This window comes from Capsicum annuum, chromosome 12 (assembly GCF_002878395.1).
Source record: "Capsicum annuum cultivar UCD-10X-F1 chromosome 12, UCD10Xv1.1, whole genome shotgun sequence".
Taxonomy (NCBI): Eukaryota; Viridiplantae; Streptophyta; class Magnoliopsida; order Solanales; family Solanaceae; genus Capsicum; species Capsicum annuum.
In genome coordinates, this window is record NC_061122.1 from 1,082,016 (window position 1) to 1,104,331 (window position 22,316).

A 22,316-nucleotide genomic window follows, 5' to 3' on the forward strand; every position below is an offset into this window, starting at 1 on the left:
CGGTTTAGGGGGTGAGCCCAGGGTTCGGGCGTGTTGTGGGCCAAAATTCGATTGAGAGTGCCAAGGAGGTTGGGGATCATCCCAGTGTTGTCCGTTTAATTTTTTGTGGCTATTTGGGTGGACAAACGAGCAAAACGGCGCGAACAGGCATTGTTGGGCCAAATCGGTGTGCTATAACCCACGATTTTGGGGGTGGGCCCATGGTCTGGGCGTGCTGTGGCAAAAAATTAATCGGGGAGTGCTAGAGAGATTGAGGATCATCTTAGTGTGGTCCGTTTAATTTTTCGTGGCCATTTGGGTGGACAAATGGGTGAAACGGCTTGAACGAGGCATTTTTGGGCCAAATCGGTGTTCTATAGCCCACTGTTTTGGGGGTGGGCCTAGGATACTAGCATGCTGTGGGCCGAGAATTGACCAGAGCATTCCAGGGATATTGGGGATCGTCCCAGTGTGGTACGTTTAATTTTTTGTGGCCATTTGGGTGGAAAAACAGGCGAAACGATCCATACAGGGTATTTTTGGGTCTAATTAGTGTGCTATAGCCCACGATTTTGGGGATGGGCCCGGGTTTTGGGCCTGCTATAGGTCAAAAATTGATCGGGACGTGCCAGAGAGGTTGGAGATTATCCCAGTGTGGTCGTTTTAATTTTTCGTGGCCATTTGGGCGGATAAACAGGCAAAACGACACGAACGGTAGGTTTTCAGGCCAAATTGGTGTGCTATAGCCCACGGTTTCGGGGGTGGGCTCGAAGTTCGGGCATGTTGTAGGCCGAAAACCAATCAGGGCATGCCAGGAAATTTGGGAATCATCCCAGTATGGCCCGTTTAATTTTTCGTGGCCATTTGTGTGGACAAACGGGAGAAATGGCGCGAATGAGGCATTTTCGAGCTAAATCGGTATGCTATAGCCCACAGTTTTAGGGTTGGACTCGGGATCTAGGCGTGCTGTGGGACAAAAATCGAGTGGGGTGTGCCAGGGAGGTTGGGGATCGTCCCAATGTGGTCCGTTTAATTTTTCATGGCCATTTGGGTGGACAAACGGGCGAAACGGAGCGAACGGAGCATTTTAGGCTACATCAGTGTACTATAACCCATGATTTTGAGGGTGGGCTCGGGTCTGGATGTGCTGTGGGCCAAAAATCGATTGTGGCATGCCAGGGAGGTTGGGAATTATCCCAGTGTGGTTCATTTAATTTTTTGCGGCCTTTTATATGGACAAATATGCAAAACGGCGTGAACGGGGCATTTTTTATCCAAATTAGTGTGCTATATCCCACTGTTTTGGGGGTGGGACCGGCGTTCGGGTATGTTGTTTTTCAAAAATCGACCGGGGAATGCCAGAGAGTTTGGGGATCATTCCAGTGTGGTCCATTTAATTTTTCGTGGCCATTTGGGTAGGCAAACAGGCGAAATAGAGCGAACGAGGCACTTTCAGGCTTAATCAGTATGCTATAGCCCACAGTTTTGGGGGTGGGCCTCGGGTACGAGTGTGTTGTGGGCCTAAAATTGATCGGGGCATGCCAGGGAGGTTGGGGATCGTCCCAGTATGGTCCGTTCAAATTTTTGTGGCTATTTGGGTGGATAAACGGGTGAAAAAGCATGAACGGGGCATTTTCTAGCCAAATAGGTAGGTTATAGCCCACGATTTCAGGGGTGGGCCTGGGGTCCGGGCGTGCTGTAGGTCAAAAATTGATCGGGGCGTGCTAGGGAATTTGGGGATCGTCCTAGTCTGGTCCGTTTAATTTTTTGTGGCTATTTGGGTAGACAAACGGGTAAAACAGCGCGAACGGAGCATTTTTGGGCCAAATCGATATGCTATAGCCCACGGTTTTAAGGGTGGGCCCGAGGTTCGGGCGTGCTGCTGGTAAAAAATCGATCGGAGCTTGCCAGGGAAGATGAGGATCGTTCCAGTGTGGTCCGTTTAATTTTTAGTGGCTACTTGGGTGGACAAACGGTCGAAACGGTGTTACCGGGGCATTTTCGTTCCAAATTGATGTTCTATAACCACGATTTTAGGGGTGGGCCTGGGGTACGGGCGTGTTGTTGGCCGAAAATCAACTAGGGCGTGCCAGGGAGGTTGGGGATCGTCCCAGTGTGGTCCGTTTAAATTTTTTGGCTATATAGGTGGATAAACGGGTGAAACGGTATGAACGAGGCATTTTTGGGCGAAATCGGTGTGCTGTAGCCCATGATTTTTGGGGTGGGCCCAGGGTTCAGGCGTGTTGTAGGACGAAAATAAATCGTGGTGTGCCAGGGAGGTTGGGAATCATTCCAGTATGGTCCGTTTAATTTTTCATGGACATTCGGGTGGACAAACAGGCAAAACGGTGCGAACGGGGTATTTTTGGGCTAAATTAGTGTGCTATAGCCCACGGTTTTGGGGATGGGCATGGGGTCCAGCCATGCAAGGGAGGATGGGGATCATCCCAGGGTGGTTCATTTAATGTTTCGTGGCCATTTGGGTGGACAAACGAGCAAAACATCGTGAACGGGGCATTTTTAGTCCAAATCGGTGTGCTATAGCCCACGGTTTTGGGGGTGGGCCCGGGGTCCAGGCGTGTTGTGGGTTGAAAATCGAACGTGGCTTTTGGGTCGCGAACATGGCATTTTTGGGCCATGGAGGTTGGGGATCGTCCCAATGTGGTCCTTTTAAATTTTCGTGGCCATTTGGGTGGATAAATGGGCGAAACGGCACGAACGGGGCATTTTTTGGCCAAATCAGTGTGCTATAGCCCACGATTTTGGGGGTGGGCCTGGAGTCCGAGTATGTTATTGGTCGAAAGTCAACCGGAGCGTGCCAGGGAGGTTGGGGCTAGTACCAATGTGGTCCGTTTAAATTTTTGTGGCAATTTGGATGGACAAACGGGCGGAACGACGTGAACGGGGCATTTTTGGGATAAATCAGTGTGCTATAAACCACGGTTTTAGAGGTGAGCCCAGGGTTAGGGCGTCCTATGGGCTAAAAATCAATCGTGGTTTGCAAGGGAGGTTAGGGATTGTCCCAGTGTGGTTCGTTTAAATTTTCCTGGCTTGGATGGGTAATCGAGTGAAATGGCGTGAACGGGGCATTTTCGGGCCACATTAGTGTGCTATAGCTCACGATTTCGAGGTTGGGCCCGGGATCTGGGCATGCTGTGGGCCGAAAATCGACGGGGGCATGCCAGGGAGGTTGGGGATCATCCAAGTGTGGTCCATTTAAACTTCTGTGGCCATTTGGGTGGACAAATGGGCGAAACGGCGCAAATAGGGCAATTTTGGGCAAAATCAATGTGCTATAGCCCACGGTTTTAGGGGTAGGCCTAGGATTCGGGCGTGCTGTGGGACAAAAATCAACCGGTGCGTGTTAGAGAAATTGGGGATCATCCCAGTACGGTCCGTTTAAATTATCGTGGCATTTTGGGTGGACAAAGGGGCGAAACGACGCGAATGGGGCATTTTTGGGCCAAAGAGGTGTGTTATAGCCCACGGTTTCAGGGGTGGGACTTAGGTTCGGGCGTGATGTGGGCCAAAAATTGACCGAGGCATGTCAAGGAGGTTGGGGATCGTCCCAGTATGGCCCGTTGAAATTTTTGTGGCCATTTGGATGGAAAAACGTGAAACGGCGCGAACAGGGCATTTTCGGGCCAAATCAGTGTGCTATGCCATGGTTTTCTGGGTGGGCTCGGGATTCGGGCGTGCTATGGGCCAAAAATCGTCTGAGACATGCCAGGGAGGTTGGGGATCATCCAAGTGTGATCCGTTTAAATTTTTGTAACCATTTGGGTGGAGAAATAGGCGAAATAGCACGAATGAGGCATTTTTGAGCTAAATCGATATGCTATATCCCACAGTTTTGGGGGTGGGCTCAGGGTCAAGGAATGTTGTGGGCTGAAAATCAATTGGGGCATGCCAGGGTGGTTGGAGATAGTCCCAGTGTGGTCCATTTAAATTTTTGGGGCCATTTGGGTGGACAAACGAGCGAAACAGCGCGAATGGGGAATTTTTGGACCAAATTGATGCGCTATAGCCCACGATTTTGGGGGTGGGCCCGGTGTCTGGGCGTGTTGTGGGACAAAAATCGATCGGAGCATGTCAGGGATGTTTAGAATCATCTCAGTGTGGTCCGTTTAAATTTTCGTGGCCATTTGGGTGGACAAACGGGCGAAACGGCATAAACGGGTATTTTCGAGCCAAATAGGTGAGCTATAGCCTACAGTTTTGGTGGTGAGCTCGGGGTCCGAGAGTGCTGTAGGCTGAAAATTGACCGGGGCGTGCCAGGGAGGTTGAGAGAGGTTGGGGATCGTCCCAGTGTGGTTTGTTTATATTTTTGTGGCCATTTGGGTGTACAAACGAGCAAAACAGTGTGAACAGGACATTTTCGAGCCAAATAGGTGTGCTATAGCCTACGGTTTCGGGGGTGGGCTCGGGGTCTAGGCGTGCTGTGGGCCAAAAATTGACCGGGGCATTCCAGGGAGGTTAGGGATCGTCCCAATGTGGTCCGTTTAAATTTTAATGGCCATTTGGGTGGACAAACAGGCGAATCGACGCGAACAAGGTATTTTTGGGCCAAATCAGTGTGCTATAGTCCAAGGTTTTGAGGGTGGGCCAGGGGTCCGGACGTGCTGTGGGCCAAAAATCGATCGGGGTATTTCAGGAAGGTTGGGGATCGTCCCAGTGTGGTCCGTTTAAATTTTTGTGGCCATTTGGGTGGACAAACAATCGAAATAGTGTGAATAGGGCATTTTCAGGCCAAATCGGAGTGCAATAGCCACGGTTTCGGGGGTGGGCCTGGTGTTCAGGTGTGCTGTGGGCCGAAAATTGATTGGGGCATTCTAGGGAGGTTGGGGATCATCTCAGTGTGGTCCGTTTAAATTTTTGTGGCTATTTGGGTGGACAAACGGGCGAAATAATGCGAACGAAATATTTTCGGGCCAAGTCAGCATGCTATAGCCCATGGTTTCAAGGGTGGGCCCGGGGTCCGGGCGTGCTGTGTGTCAAAAATCAACCGGGATATGCCAGGGAGGTTGGGGATCGTCCCACTATGGTCAGTTTAAATTTTCATGGCCATTTGGGTTGAAAAACGGGCAAAACGGCGTGAATAGGGTATTTTCGAGCTAAATTATGTGTTATAGCCTACGATTTTAGGGGTGGGCCCGGGGTTTGGGCGTGCTGTGGGCCAAAAATTAATTGGGTTGTGCAAAGGAGGTTGGGGATCATTCCAGTGTGGTCCGTTTAAATTTTTGTGGCTATTTGGGTGGATAAATGACGGAGCAAATGGGGAATTTTCTAGTAAAATCGGTGTGATATAGCCCAGGCTTTTGGGGGTGAGCCTAGAGTTCGGGCGTGCTGTGTGCCGAAAATCGATCGGAGCGTGCCAGGGAGGTTGGGGATCGTCCCAGTGTGGTCCGTTTAAATTTTTGTGACCATTTGGGTGGACAAACAGGCGAAACAATGAGAATAAGGCATTTTCGAGCTAAATCGGTATGCTATAGCCCACGATTTTGGGGGTGGGCTCGGGGTTCGGGCGTGCTGTGGGCTGAAAATCGACCGAGCCATGCCAGGGAGGTTGGGGATAGTCCCAGTGCGGTCTGTTTAAATTTTTGTGGCTATTTGGGTGGACAAACGGGGCAAAAGGCGCAAAGGGGGCATTTTCGGGATAAATTAGTGTGTTATAGCCCACAGTTTTGGGGGAGGGCTCAGGGTTCGGGCGTGCTGTAGGCCAAAAATCGATCGGGGCATGCAAGGGAGGTTAGGAATCATCCCAGTGTTTAAATTTTTGCGACTATTTGGGTGGAAAAACGGGTGAAACGGAGCAAACGGGGCAATTTTGGGTCAAATCGATGTGTTATAGCCTATGATATCGGGGTTGGGCCTGGTGTCAGGGCATGCTTTGGGCCAAAAATCGATCGAAGCATGCCAGGCAGGTGGAGCATCATCCAAGTGTGGTTTGTTTAAATTTTCTTGGCCATTTGTGTGGACAAACGGGTGAAACGGCGTGAATGGGATAATTTCGGGTCAAATCGTTGTGCTATAGCCCACGATTTTGGGGGTGGGCCCCGAATTCAGGCATGCTATGGGTCAAAAATTGACCAGTGCATGCCAAAGAGGCTAGGAATCGTCTCAGTGTGGTCCGTTTAAATTATCGTGGCCTTTTGGGTGGACAAATAGGCGAAACGGCACGAACGGGGCATTTTCAGGGCAAATCAGGGTGCTATAGCCCACGGTTTTAGGGTAGGCTCGGGGTCCAGGCGTGATGTGAGATGAAAATCGACCGAGGCATGCCAAGGAGGTTGGAGATCATCCCTGTGTGGTTCGTTTAAATTTTTGTGGACATTTGGGTGGACAAATGGGTGAAATAGTGTGAATAGGGTATTTTTAGGCCAAATCGGTGTGTTATAACCCACGATTTTGAGGGTGGGCCTGGGGTTCGAGCATGCTGTGAGCTGAAAATCGACCGGGGCATGCCAGGGAGGTTGGGGATCGTTCCAGTGTGGTCCGTTTAAATTTTCGTGGCCATTTGGGTGGACAAACAGGCGAAACGGAGTAACCGAAGAATTTTCTGGCCAAATCGATGTGCTATAGCCCAGGGTTTTGGGGGTGAGCCTAGAGTCCAGGCGTGCTGTGGGCTGAAAATTGATCAAAGCGTGCCAGGGAGGTTGGGGATCGTCCTAGTGTGGTCCGTTTAAATTTTCGTGACCATTTAGGTGGACAAACAGGCAAAACGATGAGAATGAGGCATTTTCGAGCTAAATCGGTGTGCTATAGCCCACGATTTTGGGGGTAGGCTCGGGGTTTGGGCGTCCTGTGGGCCAAAAATCAACCGAGGCATGTCAGGGAGGTTGGGGATAGTCCCAGTGCGGTCTGTTTAAATTTTTGTGGCTATTTGGGTGGACAAACGGGCAAAAAGGCGCGAGAGGGGCATTTTTGGGATAAATCGGTGTGCTATAGCCCATGGTTTTGGGGTGGGCCCAGGGTTCGGGCGTGTTGTAGGCCAAAAATCGATCGGGGCATGCAAGGAAAGTTAGGGATCGTCCCAGTATTTTAATTTTCACGGCTATTTGGGTGGACAAATGGGCGAAACAGAGCAAACGGGGCAATTTTGGGCCAAATCGGTGTGTTATAGCCCATGATTTTGGGGTTAGGCCCGGGGTCAAGGCGTGCTTTGGGCCGAAAATCGATCGAGGCATGCCAGAGAGGTGGGGGATCATCCAAGTGTGGTATGTTTAAATTTTCTTGTCCATTTGGGTGGACAAACGGGTGAAACGGCGCGAATGGGGCAATTTCGGGCCAAATCATTGTGCTATAGCCAACGATTTTGGGGGTGGGCCCTAAATTCGGGCGTGCTATAGACCAAAAATCGATCAGTGCATGCCAAGGAAGTTAGGAATCATCCCAGTGTGGTCCGTTTAAATTATCGTGGCCTTTTGGGTGGACAAATGGGCAAAACGGCATGAACGAGGCATTTTCGAGCCAAATCAGTGTGCTATAGCCCACGGTTTAGGGGAAGGCCCGGGGTCCAGGCGTGATGTGGGCTGAAAATCGACTAGGGCATGCCAAGGAGTTTGGGGATCATCCCTGTGTGGTTCGTTTAAATTTTCGTGGATATTTGGATGGACAAATGGGCAAAATAGCGCGAATGGGGTATTTTTGGGCCAAATTAGTGTGCTAGAGCCCACGATTTTGGGGGTGGGCCAGGGGTTCAAGCATGTTGTGGGTTGAAAATCAATCGGGGCATGCCAGGTAGGTTGGGGATCGTCCCAGTATGGTCCATTTAAATTTTCATGGCCATTTGGGTGGACAAACGGGTAAAACGGTGCGAACGGGGCATTTTCGGGCCAAATCGAAGTGCAATAGCCATGGTTTCGAGGGTAGGCCCAGGGTACGGGGGGGCCGTGGGCTGAAAATCAATCGGGGCATGCCAGGGAGGTCTGGATCGTCCCACTGTGGTCCATTTAAATTTTGTGGCCATTTGGGTGGACAAACGAGTGAAACGGTGTGAATTGGGCATTTTCAGGCCAAATCGGTGTGCTATAGCCTATGATTTAGGGGATGGGCCCGGGGTCTGGGCGTGCTGTAGATCAAAAATTAATCGGAGCGTGCTAGGGTGGTTGGGGATCGTCCCAGTGTGATCCATTTAAATTTCGTGGCCATTTGGGTGGACAAACGGGCAAAACGGTGCGAACCGGGCATTTTTAGGCCAAATCATTGTGCTATAGCCCACGAATTCGGGGGTGGGCCCGAGGTCCGGGCGTGTTGTAGGATAAAAATCGACCAAGGCGTGTCAGGGAAGTTGGGGATCATTCCAGTGTAGTATGTTTAAATTTTCGAGGCCATTTGGCTGGACAAACGGGCAAAATGACTCGAACGAGGCATTTTTTAGACAAATCGATGAGCTATAGCCCACGATTTAAGAGGTGGGCTCGGGGTCTGGGCGTTTTGTGGGCCAAAAATTGATCGGGGCATGCCAGGGAGGTTGGGGATCGTCCCAGTGTGGTATGTTTAAATTTTTGTGGCCATTTGGGTGGACAAACGGGCAAAACGGCGCGAACGGGGGGTTTTGAACTAAATCGGTGTGCTATAGCCCATGATTTGGGGGGTGGGCTCGGTATTCTTGCGTGCTGTGGGCCAAAAATCTACCAGGGCATGCCAGAGAGGTTGGGGATCATCCCAGTGTGTCCATTTAAATTTTTGTGGCCATTTGGGTGGACAAACGACGCAAACAGGGCATTTTTGAGTCAAATCGGTGTGCGATAGCCTACGATTTTGGGGTAGGCCCGGGGTCCAGTTGTGCAGTGTGCCAAAAATCGCTCGAGGCTTGCTAGAGAGGTTGGGGATCGTCCCTGTGTGATCTGTTTTAATTTTCATGGACAATTGGGTGGACAAACAGGCAAAACCATGCGAATGGGGCATTTTCGGGCCAAATCGGTGTGCTATAACCTCCGATTTTGGGGGTGGGACTGGTTTTCGGGCGTGCTATGGGCCAAAAATTGATCGGGACGTGCTAGGGAGGTTGGGGATCGTCCAAGTGTGGTCCATTTAAGTTTTTGTGGCCATTTGGGTGGACAAACGGGCAAAATGGTGCGAACGGGGCATTTTCGGGCCAAACCAGTGTGTTATTGCCCACGATTTTGGGGGTGAGCCCAAGGTTCGGGCGTGCTGTGGGCTAAAAATTGACTGGGGTATGCCAGGGAGGTTGGGGATCGTCCCAGTGTGGTCCGTTTAAATTTTCGTGGCCATTTGGGTGGACAAACGGGCGAAACAGCGCGAACGGGGCATTTTCGAGCCAAATTGATGTGTTATAGCCCACGATTTTGGGGGTGGTCCTGGGTTTCGGGAGTGCTGTAGGCCGAAAATCGACCGGGGCATGCCAGGGAGGTTAGGGATTGTCCTAGTGTGGTCCGTTTAATTTTTCGTGGCCATTTGAGTAGATAAACGGGTGAAACGGTGCGAACGAGGCATTTTTGGGTCAAATCGGTATGCTATAGCCCACGATTTCGGGGGTGGGCCCAGGGTCCAGGCGTGCTGTGGGCCAAAAATTGATCGGGGCATGCCAGGGAAGGTTGGGGAGCGTCCAAGTGTGGTCCGTTTATGTGGACGTGGCCATTTGATTGGGCAAACAGGCAAAACGACTAAATGGGGAATTTTCGGGCCAAATCAGTGTATTATAGCCCATGATTCCCGGGTGAGCCCACGCTCCGGATGTGTCGTGGGCTAAAAATTGATCAGGGTATGTCAGAAAGGTTGGGGAGCATCCCAGTGTGGTCCGTTTGGGTGGGCGTGGCCATTTAGTTGGTCAAACCGACGAACGGGGTATTTTTGGGCCAAATCGTTGTGCTATAGCCCACGGTTCTGGGGTGGATCTGGGGGCCTTGCATCATTTTGGGCCAAAAATTGACTGGCGGCCCCTCGGCTGGCTGAGGAGCAGGTTAGTATAGGCCGATAGGGTTGGCGGGGCCATTTGGGTGGTCAAACATGCAAAACAACGCAAATATGCTATTTTTTAGCCAAATCAATGTACTATAACACACAGTTTCGAGGGTAGGCCTGGGGCCAGTGTCATTTTGGATCGAAAATTGACTGGTGTACCCCTAGCTGGCAGGTGAGTATGGGCTGGTGGGGTTGTCGGGGTCATTTGGGTGGTCAAACGGGTAAAACGGTACGAGCAAGCCATTTTTGGGTGAAACAACGATTCTGGTGGTGGGCCTTGGGCCCGACGTTGTTCAGGGCTGAAAATCGACTGGAGACCCTCCGGCTGGCTGCGAAGCGGGTGAATGTGTGCCAACGAGGTCGGTGAGGCCATTTGGGTATTTGGGTGGTCAAAAGGGTGAAACGGCTCGAATGGGCCATTTTCAGGCCAAATCGGTGGGTGTTAGCCGACGGTTCTTAGGGTGTGCTCGGGGATCGAGCGTATTTTCAATCGAAAATCGACCGACGGCCCCTAGGCAGGCTTAGGAATAGGAGAGGGTGGGCCAGCGGGGTCGGCTGAGCCATTTCGATGGTCAAACGAGCGAAACGGCACGGACAGGTATTAGTGATGACTAGTATACATATAAAGTAAATTCATTTAAGAGAATGGGCGCGCGGACGGGTATTAGTTATGACTAGTGATTAGGAAACCGTCACGTTGGTTCATTTGATTAAAGGTGTCGGTTGGATGGGAAGAGTAAATAAACATGTCTGTCTCCGACTCTTGACTTTTGACCCTTGATGAATGGGGCGGGGTGGGAAAGTTGTAAAGAGAGAAAAGTAAAAGCATACCTTCCTTGAATCTTGACCTCTCACTCACCCTTCAAATTGTATTCCCATTTTACGTATGTTGTATGTATATATGTAGTATTACTCCTTCCCCCTCCTCCTCCTCCTCCTCCTCCTCCTCCTCTTCTCTAATCTCTAACCATAGCCATTAGACATAGCCATAGCCATGTGTGTGATTTCAGAAGAAGCCATCAACCAGTTTGGAGTTTTAATGGAGCAAGGTACAACTCTTCCATCTCCATGTTTATAATTAATTAACCTCATCATCATTTCTCTTGCTCTCACCCCACTCATTCATTCTTTCTGTTTTTTTTCTTTCTGTGGAGCAGTTGATGAAGTACTCAAAACTACTTTTCAGGTTTTCACTTTCTGCCTTGCCCCCCTTAACACTATATATCTTTGTCATTCTACTCTCAAGTCTGAACTAGATATGTTAATTTTATATTATTAGCAAATTTTCATCTTTAACCACTTGAAAATAAAGTAAAAGCTAAAACGGAAGATTTGGAAGATATAATCCGATAGAAAACCATCAAATCGCGATAAGTTGTGGAAGTAGATTGTATGGATGGAAGGATTGTTGCGAACTACGACAGCTAAACGATCGAAACAGCAAATAAGGTGGAGTGGAAAAAGGCAGAGAAGACATCAAAAGACGAGCTCAAACCCTGATGCGTTCACCCACTTGCACGCTTCCTTTGCAAGCATGAAATCCTTAGTTCGCCTGCTACCACGTGGGTATTTTGTATCCATTGAGCAAAAACGAGTTGTAATTGTGTAGCGGTCGGTATCTGAAAACATATCTTCAGGACGTCCTAAAGCATCGAACAAGCCCAAGATCCGCCTCTTACTTACCTACCTTCCCAAACTAGCTAGTCAGGGCGGACTTCATTCTCCGAAGGAAGGGCAGTTGAACTCATACTTGTCATTCAGAGGAATCGCTCCCATGTTGAATTCCCAAAAAATCAGAAAAGAACCTAAATATATATTTCATCTACATAACTCGACTCATTTAGACCCTTGCTCTATTATAACATAAGGATGTTTCTAGTTTGTACAGTGTCCATACCTTATCCACTATGATCTGTATATGTTACAGCCGTATAAAGCAATTAGAGTGAAGTTAAGAAGAATCATTTCCTTTAGTTGTTTTCAAGTGATTGAGAGTACTCATCCTCTTCATAATTTTCTAACATTTGGTATCAAAATCACTTGTCTAGAAGGATTTAAGAAAAATCCGAATTACCGAAAGATCTAAGAGAATGAATCTTCAGAACAAATTGTTTTGGTAGATGGAACTGCCATGAATTCAAAGTTAAACAACTCTTCAGGGGTGTTTTTTAGGGGCAAGGAGCCCAACAAAGGTGTTAACCTTGATAAAGCAGTTGCTTATGAAATAGTTGCGTGACAACAAATCTTGAATAGAGGGGTAGCGAATGATACTGCCGTGAGAAAGATGAATGAGAAAACTCACACTCTTATCTATCAATGGGATTGATGAAGAGATTTCTAATCTATCAAAGAGGAAGATATGGCACCAATATGAGGAGTAGGAGGAGATATGGAGGATGATCAGATCATTGCAAGATCAATTAGACGATCATTGAATTCATGATTTAATTTTGTGGTTGTTTTTGAGCCAAGTGTCCATTGGAAACAACTTTTGTTCTTTTACGAGGTAGGTGTATACTCATCATTCTCCTCATACTCCACTTGTGGGAATACGATGGTTATGTTGTTGTAATTTTTGTGCTGGTGGTTCTTGTTGAAGAATACAAAGATTTTGGGGATGATGAATATAATACATGAACTAGAATAGGTACGTGTTAGAAGAATTTTTAGTTAGTAGTTACTACAACATTTTATGGAAGTCAAGTTGGTAAACGTATATTTCGTCAACTAGTACTTCAAAGAGAATGATTGATTAAGAAAGCAAGTAGGGTGAAATAAAGAAGAATCATTTCCTTCTGTTGTCTTCAAGAGAAAATGATTGGTTGAGAGTACTCATCCTCTCTGTAATTTATCTGTTCGACACTGTTAATTATAATTGTAAAATTGGTTCTGGTAGTTTACCCTATGAAAAGTTTTAAAATGAAGTTTCTAGCATTTGGGACTAAATGATTCTGGAATATTGCATTGTCAGAGCATTAGTAACTGAATTAGTCTCTAGAAAATTCATAATATCCAAATAGAACACTAAAAATGAGTCCAAGTAGTTTTTTGGTGATCAAAAATTGTTACCAGCTGAAGCATGGCTGTCCAGGCAAAGAGCGGTAGATGAGTATGACAATAGCTGCCATTGCCTGTGACTATTCTTAATTCATCTATAACTTTGAAGTGAACGATAGTATCAATTGAAATTAGATTGGTCATTCATTTCAAGTTTGGATCTACGCCAGTGTGTTATAATGAATAATTCATTAAATGATCTTTTTCCTCTACCTTGCAGAATGTTCATCAAGGCTGTCCAAGGGACGTTTATCTGCGGTTCCTAACAGCAAGAGAGGGAAATGTTGCAAATGCTCATAAAATGGTCAAAAACTATTCTTTTAAATTTTGCCTTCCATGTATGGGATATAATAAAATGATCAGGTGTATCTGATACTTCCCTTTTCCTAATATTTCAGTTGGTTGATTCTTTGACGTGGAGGGTCCAAAATGAGATAGATGATATTTTAGCGGTGAGTGCTATGGAAGCTTGTTATTGCTGTTATAAAGACCATTTTTTGCACTTCCTCTCTATATCATGTGTAGTCTTTGTTACTTTATATAGGAGTTTAGAGCCTAACACTGTGGTACTTTGAGAAGACTTTATGTGTAGGTTTTATATGGTGGTATAGACCGTTAGAAATCTTTTCAGAAGCTTGCTACCTGTTCTGAAAGGAAATCGTGCTTCCTGAGTTCTTCTTAGGAGTGTGCGTGCAAACACATATACTTTTTCACTAGGAATGGTCGTATTTATACTTTGTACATTCTTCTACGCAAGATAGTTGTATTTTATCAACGTATCAGTGTAGTCCACATGTGGGGTTTGTGTAGGGTAGACTGTAAGATAACTTAACCCTACCTCGAGGAAGTAGAGAGGCTGTTTATGATAAACCCTCGGCTCTGGTAATTCGTTGTATTGTATGCTAGTATATTTTTACTATACTTGAACTTGAATGCATCCTGGAAAATGTTTTGCTACTGTGCAAATTACTATCTAATCGAATCTAATGTTGATTCATTTGTAATTTTTATCTCAGAAACCTATCCTTCCTACTGAACTTTGCAGAGCAATTCGTGATTCTCAACTAATAGGAATGCCAGGTTACACAAGAGAGGTACCCATTCATTAAATAATGTTGTGACAAACATTATTATATCTTTTGCTATTGATGCTCCTATGGACTTCATAACCATTTGAGAACTCTACTTTCCTCTTTTTCAGGGCCTTCCAATATTCGCTTTTGGTGCAGGTCTCAGCACATTTGATAAAGCATCTGTAAGGGTCGTTAAGATTCTTATCCTCCCTCACGGCTATAAGATTTCATGTCCATTTACTTATTCAAGAAGTTGTTGTCAAGTAACGGATGTTTGATTTGTGGATAATGGAGCTGATTGGATTAGTTTCAGATTATAGAACCGTTACTGCCTGCATTTTTCTCTCTTTCTGGGGGCAGGTGGGTTGGGAAAGAGGGGAGGATATTAGCCCTCAGTCGGGATGGTCCTTTCAAAGAACTTGATTCATGCAGAAACTGGAAGTTCCATTCAATTCATATAATTTCGCGTACTACCCTTTTACTCACACGCCTACCAACTAGAATGAGTACAGTCAGACCAACCCTTGTATATGAACCTCCACAATGAATTTCGTTGGAATTGCAAATCAACTTGTATACTCAATATAATTGATATAATGATTTATCGTTATAATCAAAGAAGAAAAAAAGGAACAAGCAAAGCATAACAAAGCAGCAAAGATGAAAAACAGTTTGCAGGTTTGAAGAAGAATATTCTAGCATCACTAAAGAGTGAAGAGCGTCGAGAAGAAGAGGAAAATATAGTAGTAATGTTACTACTACCAATTGATGTGTATAAGTGGCCTTCTATTTGCTACTTTTCTTTCCCTCATCTATGGTTTATCTCTAATTGCTGATATGTAGAACCGAAGTAAAGGAAAAATGCTTAAATAGTAACCGATTATGAAATAATAACAGGTTTATCAGTTTCGTATCTATACAGTATGGTTTTTCAATTGCTCCATTTCGTCGATTGCATAAGGATAGAACAAGACTTTCCAGAAAAATGATATTTTGAGCAAACTCTTTGCAATAATGTGTTGCTATTGGACTTGTCAAAAAAATAGCAATTTTTGTTTTCTGCCTTTAAAACCACTACCATCTGATAATTTTTTATGGGATTTATGTTGAGTTTGGATCATACTTTCATGATAGTGTCATGTTCTGTGAGGTAAGTATGATCCTAAACCTTGTATTAGTGACATAGTTTGGTGAATAACTTAGTTGACATTTGATCTATCAATCATGCCCCCGGTATGTCTGTGATATATTGTTCGGTGTATCTGACTGTTACCTCTGGGAACTTCCACATAATTTGCCCCCGGTTATACATTTTTCCTTGGCGTTGGTTATTGAGTTCTCAGCTTTTTTTTCTTATTTGCTTTATCCTGGGGAAGGGAGGTTTGAGTGTTTGAACTCTTCTGTTTTCCATGTTTTAATTATTGCTTTCATTATTTTAACTATAGTTCTTCATCTCAGGTCCATTATTATGTGCAATCACACATTCAGATTAATGAATATCGTGATCGCGTGGTTATGGTAAGAAGGATTCATAGATCACTTTCCTATGTGTATGTGTGTGCGCACTTTAATCCCTTACGTTTTACTAAGTTGGTTCATCTATTACAGCCTGCTGCATCTAAGAAGTATGGGAAACCTATCAACAAATCTGTGAAGGTTTTAGATATGACCGGCTTGAAACTTTCAGCTCTAAACCAAATAAAGGTATAGTCCATCCAGAGTTCTTATCTCATTTAGTTGGATTCTTTCGAAGTATGAAGTTGTTGGAAATTGCTTTAAGTTACTGCACTAGTTTTTTAGTAAAATAAATTATTTAGATTAGGATATATTTGAATTTGAAATTTTAACTACCATTTTTAACCCGCAAGGGCTACCTTTTTAACCCGTAAGGGCTCCCTTTTTCACCCGTAAGGGCTCCATTTTTACCCATCAGGGCTACCTTTTTCAACACGTACTTATTTTCAAAGCATAGGGTTATTTTAAGCCAAAAAGATGTCAAGCAGCAGTCTCTTTTTGAATGCCCCAACAAAATTTCACAGACAAAAATGATCAAATTTGTTCTGTGAAGAAACCATATCTTGAAACCTATGCTTTATGTGCTGTTTTGATGAATGAAAAATCCTTACAATATTTTGCAAAGTCTATGAAAGTATTTTCAAACAACACAAGATTGTTGATGGGTTTTAGCAAAGAATCAAAAGAAGAAAAGAAAAAAGAGAACGATGAACATCAAAAAGATGTGCAAGTTCAAAAAAATTGAAAAATTCAACATCCACTGCCAGAGCAAAAAAATTGAGGAGGAGCAGTTTTTAAATCACAGTAACTAAAGCAAAGGAGGAGTGTTGGAAATTGCTTTAAGTTACTGCACTAGTTTTTTAGTAAAATAAATTATTTAGATTAGGATATATTTGAATTTTGAATTTTAACTAGTTTGTTTAGTCAGTTGAGATATTTTAGTTTATTTTGAATTTTGAATTTATGCTGAATTTCTTTGTAAGTTGGCTATTTAAAGCACTCCTATACTTAAGAAAAACTATTGAAAGCTGTTAAAAGCTTATTGAAAGCTTGAAAGTCATTTCAATCCAAAGAGAGTCATTTTAACCTCTTTTCGTTGCCCCATCTTTTTAAAAAAAAAAATAACAGAAGTAATGGACTTTGAGTCTACTCAATCCCATAAGCTAGCTCATGAGGGGAGGATTACCCAGGATGATATAAGGAGGCCACAACCCATTCCCTCAATCAGTATAGGACTAACACTCCTCCACGCACTTAGGACTGGAAAACTAGATTATGGATAACATAGTTCGGGAGCCCAACATTGAGCGACACAACAACACGGATCGCTGAGTTTGGCTTTGATACCATGTCAAGAAATGGTCATTTGGCCTAATTCAATCCCAAAAGTTAGCTTGTGATGGAGGATTATCCCATACCATTAAGGAGACCACAACCCATCTCGTCAACCCCTATGGGACTTAACTTAATATTATTTGATCCATTAAATTGGGGAAGATTTCGATTGTTTGCTGATTGTTGATGTAGAAGCCCTCACTTTTATGGAGTAATTTTTTTCCTATCCACTCTTTGCCTAGCGCACAGACCGAAGATATTTCTTTTGTAGAAGAATTTGTAATTGCAAGACTTCTTTCTATGTTTAACCATATAGACTGATGCATATCTTCATTTGAGAAATACCTTGGAACTGTTCTTGTAAATCTTTGGAGAATAATATACTAATTCAATTTTATTGCTATCATTCAGTTATTGACTATAATTTCCTCCATCGATGACCTAAACTACCCGGAGAAGGTAGTTGCATACTACATTGTGAATGCTCCCTATATCTTTTCAGCTTGTTGGAAGGTTTGTCTCTTATTTATACAATTCTCCTTCCTTTTTGTTACTCTTTTATCAATTATTTCTGCAAATCAGTACAAATTACACATCGGGTATGACAATTTTCTAATTTGTTGTAACATATGAATTCATTAGGTCGTCAAACCTCTTCTACAGGAGAGAACCAGGAAAAAGGTTCAGGTTTTATCAGGTTGTGGACAGGATGATCTATTAAAGGTAACATTTATTTTGCAATTGTTTTGTTGTCATTTTATGTATCTTCTACGAGGATTTAGCAACTTTCTGATTATAAAAACGGGTGGAGAACTAATATAGAAAACAATTATTTGGGATTCTATGTTACTAGAAAATGTTATGCGCATCCAAACACTGGTCTAGAGAAACAAGCGGTGCTTATTAGTTGTAACTTGTAACTAGGAATAGTGCTGCCTCTGTCACCTGTCAAATAATTACCTCTATGGCAACTGCCTGATAGTCTCTGGCAAAACGGATAAACAACTTTTGTTTCACTGGTCTGTTAGGAAAATTATCAATATCTTGTGTCATTCATTTGCTGAGTTGAGAGATCTAACCCTGTCTGGTCTGTTAACTCGTGTAGATCATGGACTATTCGTCACTCCCCCATTTTTGCCGGAGAGAAGGTTCTGGATCTTCCAAATACTCGGGCAGCTTGAATGAAAATTGTTATTCCTTGGATCATCCGTTCCACCAGCAACTTTATGATTACATAAAACAGCAGGCATTAATTCGTAGGCCTGTTCGGCCTGTTAAACAAGGCTCTGTCCATGTGGATTTTCCTGATGCTGTCACCGAGGGGACTGAGTTTGTTCAGACGTTGGCATCAGAATTTCAAAAATTTGAAAAGCAAAATGGTCTTGCTCAATCGCTAGATGACCTTAATATCAATGATCATCGATCATAGAATGTTGAGGTCCAATAACTTTCTAAAATAACAGTTTAGGTCGTTATGCACTTTACCGGCTGGCCGACTATTCTGGATCCTCAGGCAAGTATAGGATTAATAGCTCGAGCAGTATAGCAGAGGTTTTCTTCTAATTAGAGGCCTCAAATTTTATATGTTGTAGTTGCACGAGGTGCATTTTCAATATTATATATATAGGGGATACGTAGTTGACGTTTATTATGTTAGATGTACATAAGAGGTATATGTTAGCTCGAGCTCTTATTAGTTATCACATGTATCGAATTTGTCCATCTCTGATGCTGACCCTTTTATGTATTGGCTTTATGATATAAATAATGTCCAGCACAATCCTGAAAGCTGGTTTGAGGAGATGTGTGTTATTTGTTTGTTTGATATGCAGCTATTTGTCTCTGGTATAATAATGGGAACGATGAAGATTACATTGTTAGTTTATCTAAAGACATCATGCTACTAATACTGAAGCAAAAAAAGAGCTTTAAGGACATTTTATACAATAGTATCTTCACGTCTCAGTGCAGACAAATTGGTGAAAGTAGTAGAAATGCAGCACAAAACACAAAAAGGGGAGAGCAGGAAGTTTGCTTCCTTTTTTTCTTTTAAAACCAAAAATCATTCAGTTATGTACAAGCAATGATTCGACTCCTTTTGCCATATTTGTTAAAGCTTAGAGATGTTTTTGAAATAATGAATTCAGATTTCTGGATGATCGCAAAACTTTGTTTCTTCCTGTGCCCTTAGAAGATTCTCCATCCTCGTTTTCTTGATAGTTTTTTTCGCAGTTGGCCCTCAATGACCTTTTTGGCTGCCTCAGCCATCTCTGCCGCCTTCAAAGCTTCCTTGATTGCAACTTCCATGTCCTGCTTCTCTTTCAGACCTGCCTCCACTTTCATGAGAACTTCCTTTTCATTCGCAGTTATAGTTTCTACTTGAGCCATGGCAGCAGCAACTTTTGTGTCAACCTCAGTTCTGATTTTTTCAACTTTTTTGCTGAAATCTTCGTACTTCTCAACTGCCAGTTTGATCTTTTCCTCCTCTATAATATGATTCTGATCACTTGCAAGCGTCCCTGCCTCTTTCGCCTCTTCATCTTCTCTTAGTGCAACTTTCAGTCCTTCTTCTGCTTCCTTAACTGCAGCTCGAGCTGTGACAGTTTCTTGTCTGAGTAGTTCCACCTTCTTCTTCATCTCCTCTGCCTCCTTTAGAAACTGAACAGCCTCACAAGTAAACTGATGGATTGCATCTCGCTTCTCTTTCAGCTTGCTGTTATCAAGATCTAAACGCAATTTCTCAGCAATGGCTTCTGCTTCATCTGCCTTCTTTTTTAGTTGAGAGTTATGACCCTTCAAGCTATCTAATTCTGCTTGAATGGAATCCAACAGACTTCTTAATGACCTTTCTTCTGCGACAATATCTTGAAATGTGTTTTTCGTAAGATCAAGCTCTGAACTTGCTTTGGTGTAAGAATCCAGATCCAAGGCACGGACGCTGTTGAGTTGTTCTTGTAAGACTTGAATCCCCTTACTAGTTTCCACTAGAAGTTGATGATGATGATGAGAATCGAATTTGTTCCTGTCTGCTTCTTCCTTAGCTTCTCTAAGAGATTGCGTGGAATGTGCAATATCAAGTCGTAGTTGTGTGGCGCGTGCAGTTGCAGCCTGTGTTTCCTGAATAGCTGCTTGCTTTGATTTGCATAATGTTTGAAGCTGGGTTGTGAGCTCCTGCAAAGTTGTCTTGGCATTTTGGAGCTCACGGAGGGCATGGCCTTTTGTAGTCTCGGTGCTTCTTATCTGTTGTTTGAAGCTGTCGACTTGTCTGAGGGCCAAGTTAAGCTGACTCTCCTTCTCCTGCACCCCCTACGTATGCAGGTATGTTCGTACAAGTTATATATATTAATCAACTCAAAGTGAATGCATATGACAAATAACATGCATATAGATACCTACCTCTTCGACAGTTTTTGATTTCTTAAAGGTGTTGCTGATAGGCTTATTATTAGCCTTCTGTGGGGATGAAGCACGAGTAGCAATACCAGCTTCGCCAAACAAAGTAACAGCAGCTCTAACGGATTGAAAAGGTGATCTGGTATCAATCTCTCCCACCTCATGTCGACTTGTAGGGGAACCACCTATGTTTCGAGTTACTATTATTCTTGGAGAACTTGATGGACTACTCGTTGGAGAAGCTGGGTATCTTGGAGACCCCCCATTTTGCCTGCGGTTTCTCAACATGATTGTGTTTCTCCTCCCTGCTGAATCCTACATAATATCACAATGCCACCTTATGTTAACTGTACAAGTAAAAATTGATACTCTTGTCGAAATACTGAGTCACATGGATTCTTATTTCTATTTATAATTTTAGATTCTACTCCTTTCAGAATATTCGACTTCATAGTTATGTAAGAATTGACAATTGAGAAGAGTTTCTAAAACTAAAATCAATAACAACTTATCGAAGATTACTTTTTTAAGTTCTAATTTTAGGTACATATCATTGTATTTTTTGTGTTATTTGCAAGCTTCTCTGACATTAATGAACCCTGCAATTACGTTCGTCTTAAGAGTACCAGCCAAGCTCATCACTAGGTGCAGTTCTTTTTGTTCTTTGGTCATTTCCGGTAACCTGGTAGATCTACTGAACCTTTTCCGGAAGGGAGTTTCGAAGGGCTGCAAAACTGGTAACCTTCTTCTGGGCTAAAAAGAAAAATTTCTATACATATAGCAGCGCCCGCTACTATCTTGAGCCGGGGGTCTATCGGAAACAGCCTCTCTACTTCTTTGGAGGTAGCGGTATGGACTGCGTACATTATACCCTCCTCAGACCCCACTTTGTGGGAATATACTGGGTTGTTGTTGTTGTATAGTAGCGCCCGCTGGCCAATCATAGATAGTAGGCACTTATTTTATTTCTGGCTTCCACTCTGTTTGTTTTTGTTTCCAGAGATCAGATTCAAACTACTAAAGCGAATAGGACTTTCCCATATTCGTAGAGGTAGCTCAGCTCCCGGCGTCTTTCCTGTCTATTTGCGTTGCTAAGCTGACACGGGGCTGAAAGAGGCATGCCCCTTTATAGCTCTATAACTATAGATTATGGTGTTTATACATCAGCCCAACCAATGACGTTTTCTGATCCAAAACAAACCTTTCATAATGAAATATACATATACATGTTCCTACAGAAAAATGTGCAGCAATCATGCATGGGGAGAGAGAGGGGACCGAAATCGCGATGATGTCTGACATTGTAATGAAAATGGTAGAAATGAAGATCGGCAGGTACCTGACAAATTAGCGAGTGGCTCGCCTTGTTTGAATAGTCAGGATCCAACAGATAGTCTTGTAGTTAATTAATGTTTTATCATAGATATATCTCAATCATATCAAGATGTGTCTTTGTGTTTGTGTAAATATGTATGTAATAAAAACTCAAAAGCTGTTATTTTCTTTTTCCCCTGAAAGAAAATGATAAATATAAATAGGGTAAGCATGCAGGGGATTAAGAAAAAAAAAAAATAGAAGAACAGATATGGTTAGGAAGATGAAGCTATAGGTTCATATATGTAAGTATTTTATTTTTTTTATTGCATTATGCAATGCAATGGCAATTCATTTTTTTATTTTTTTTTGTTGTTGTTGTTGTTGGTTTACTGTTTGTGTAGTTGTTTCTTTACAAGAATGGTACTTGCTTAATAAGCGCAAAACCACACAATTATGAAAATGATTAAGGTCAAATATTTAGAAACAAAAATTATGCACTTTAAATTAGGGAATTCATGGTTACAATTCCATGTGCAATACATATGTATCCTAAAATTATTATTTGCATCATAATAACAAGGGCGTCTACCTTAAAAATATACATATACATAATAAATAAAAAGTTAATGTTGCATTTTTTTTCGGCGACGCTTGATAGTTTCAAGATTCTTTTTCACTAGCCCAATGGTATGTTAATCCATCAGCTCCCTGCTGTAAGCT

At 43.6% G+C, this 22,316-nt stretch overlaps 2 protein-coding genes across 3 annotated transcripts; one reads left to right on the forward strand and one right to left on the reverse strand.

Annotated features, from left to right (window-relative positions):
- The first annotated feature begins 10,605 nt into the window (after positions 1-10,605).
- On the forward strand, positions 10,606-18,687 carry LOC107851029 (phosphatidylinositol/phosphatidylcholine transfer protein SFH2). Of its 2 annotated transcripts, XM_016695918.2 has the most exons (11): positions 10,606-10,955; positions 11,064-11,092; positions 13,184-13,267; positions 13,362-13,415; positions 13,980-14,057; positions 14,165-14,218; positions 15,495-15,554; positions 15,645-15,740; positions 17,298-17,399; positions 17,529-17,609; positions 17,992-18,687. In XM_016695918.2, the coding sequence occupies exons 1-11, from the start codon at positions 10,901-10,903 to the stop codon at positions 18,313-18,315; spliced, it is 1,017 nt and encodes a 338-aa protein (XP_016551404.1). In that variant the 5' UTR covers positions 10,606-10,900; the 3' UTR covers positions 18,316-18,687. The 2 variants fall into 2 exon arrangements, with proteins under 2 accessions (XP_016551404.1, XP_047256460.1); XM_047400504.1 differs by lacking the exons at positions 10,606-10,955; positions 11,064-11,092 and adding an exon at positions 11,110-12,412.
- A 216-nt stretch (positions 18,688-18,903) lies between these two features.
- LOC107851027 (WEB family protein At5g55860-like) lies at positions 18,904-22,038 on the reverse strand. The gene is made up of 3 exons (XM_016695917.2): positions 21,619-22,038; positions 20,283-20,594; positions 18,904-20,192 (listed from the first exon to the last, which is right to left on the reverse strand). The coding sequence occupies exons 2-3, from the start codon at positions 20,565-20,567 to the stop codon at positions 19,074-19,076; spliced, it is 1,404 nt and encodes a 467-aa protein (XP_016551403.1). The 5' UTR covers positions 20,568-20,594; positions 21,619-22,038; the 3' UTR covers positions 18,904-19,073.
- Between the last annotated feature and the right edge of the window lie 278 nt (positions 22,039-22,316).

Excerpts from the sequence above, each read along its gene's own strand:
- LOC107851029 (XM_016695918.2), top strand. The coding sequence starts at position 10,901 with ATGTGTGTGATTTCAGAAGAAGCCATCAACCAGTTTGGAGTTTTAATG. Across the intron at positions 11,093-13,183 it reads TACTCAAAACTACTTTTCAG|AATGTTCATCAAGGCTGTCC; the intron begins GTTTTCACTTTC and ends TCTACCTTGCAG. Across the intron at positions 13,268-13,361 it reads TTGCAAATGCTCATAAAATG|TTGGTTGATTCTTTGACGTG; the intron begins GTCAAAAACTAT and ends CTAATATTTCAG.
- LOC107851027 (XM_016695917.2), bottom strand. The coding sequence starts at position 20,567 with ATGTTGAGAAACCGCAGGCAAAATGGGGGGTCTCCAAGATACCCAGCT. Across the intron at positions 20,193-20,282 it reads AATCAAAAACTGTCGAAGAG|GGGGTGCAGGAGAAGGAGAG; the intron begins GTAGGTATCTAT and ends CTGCATACGTAG.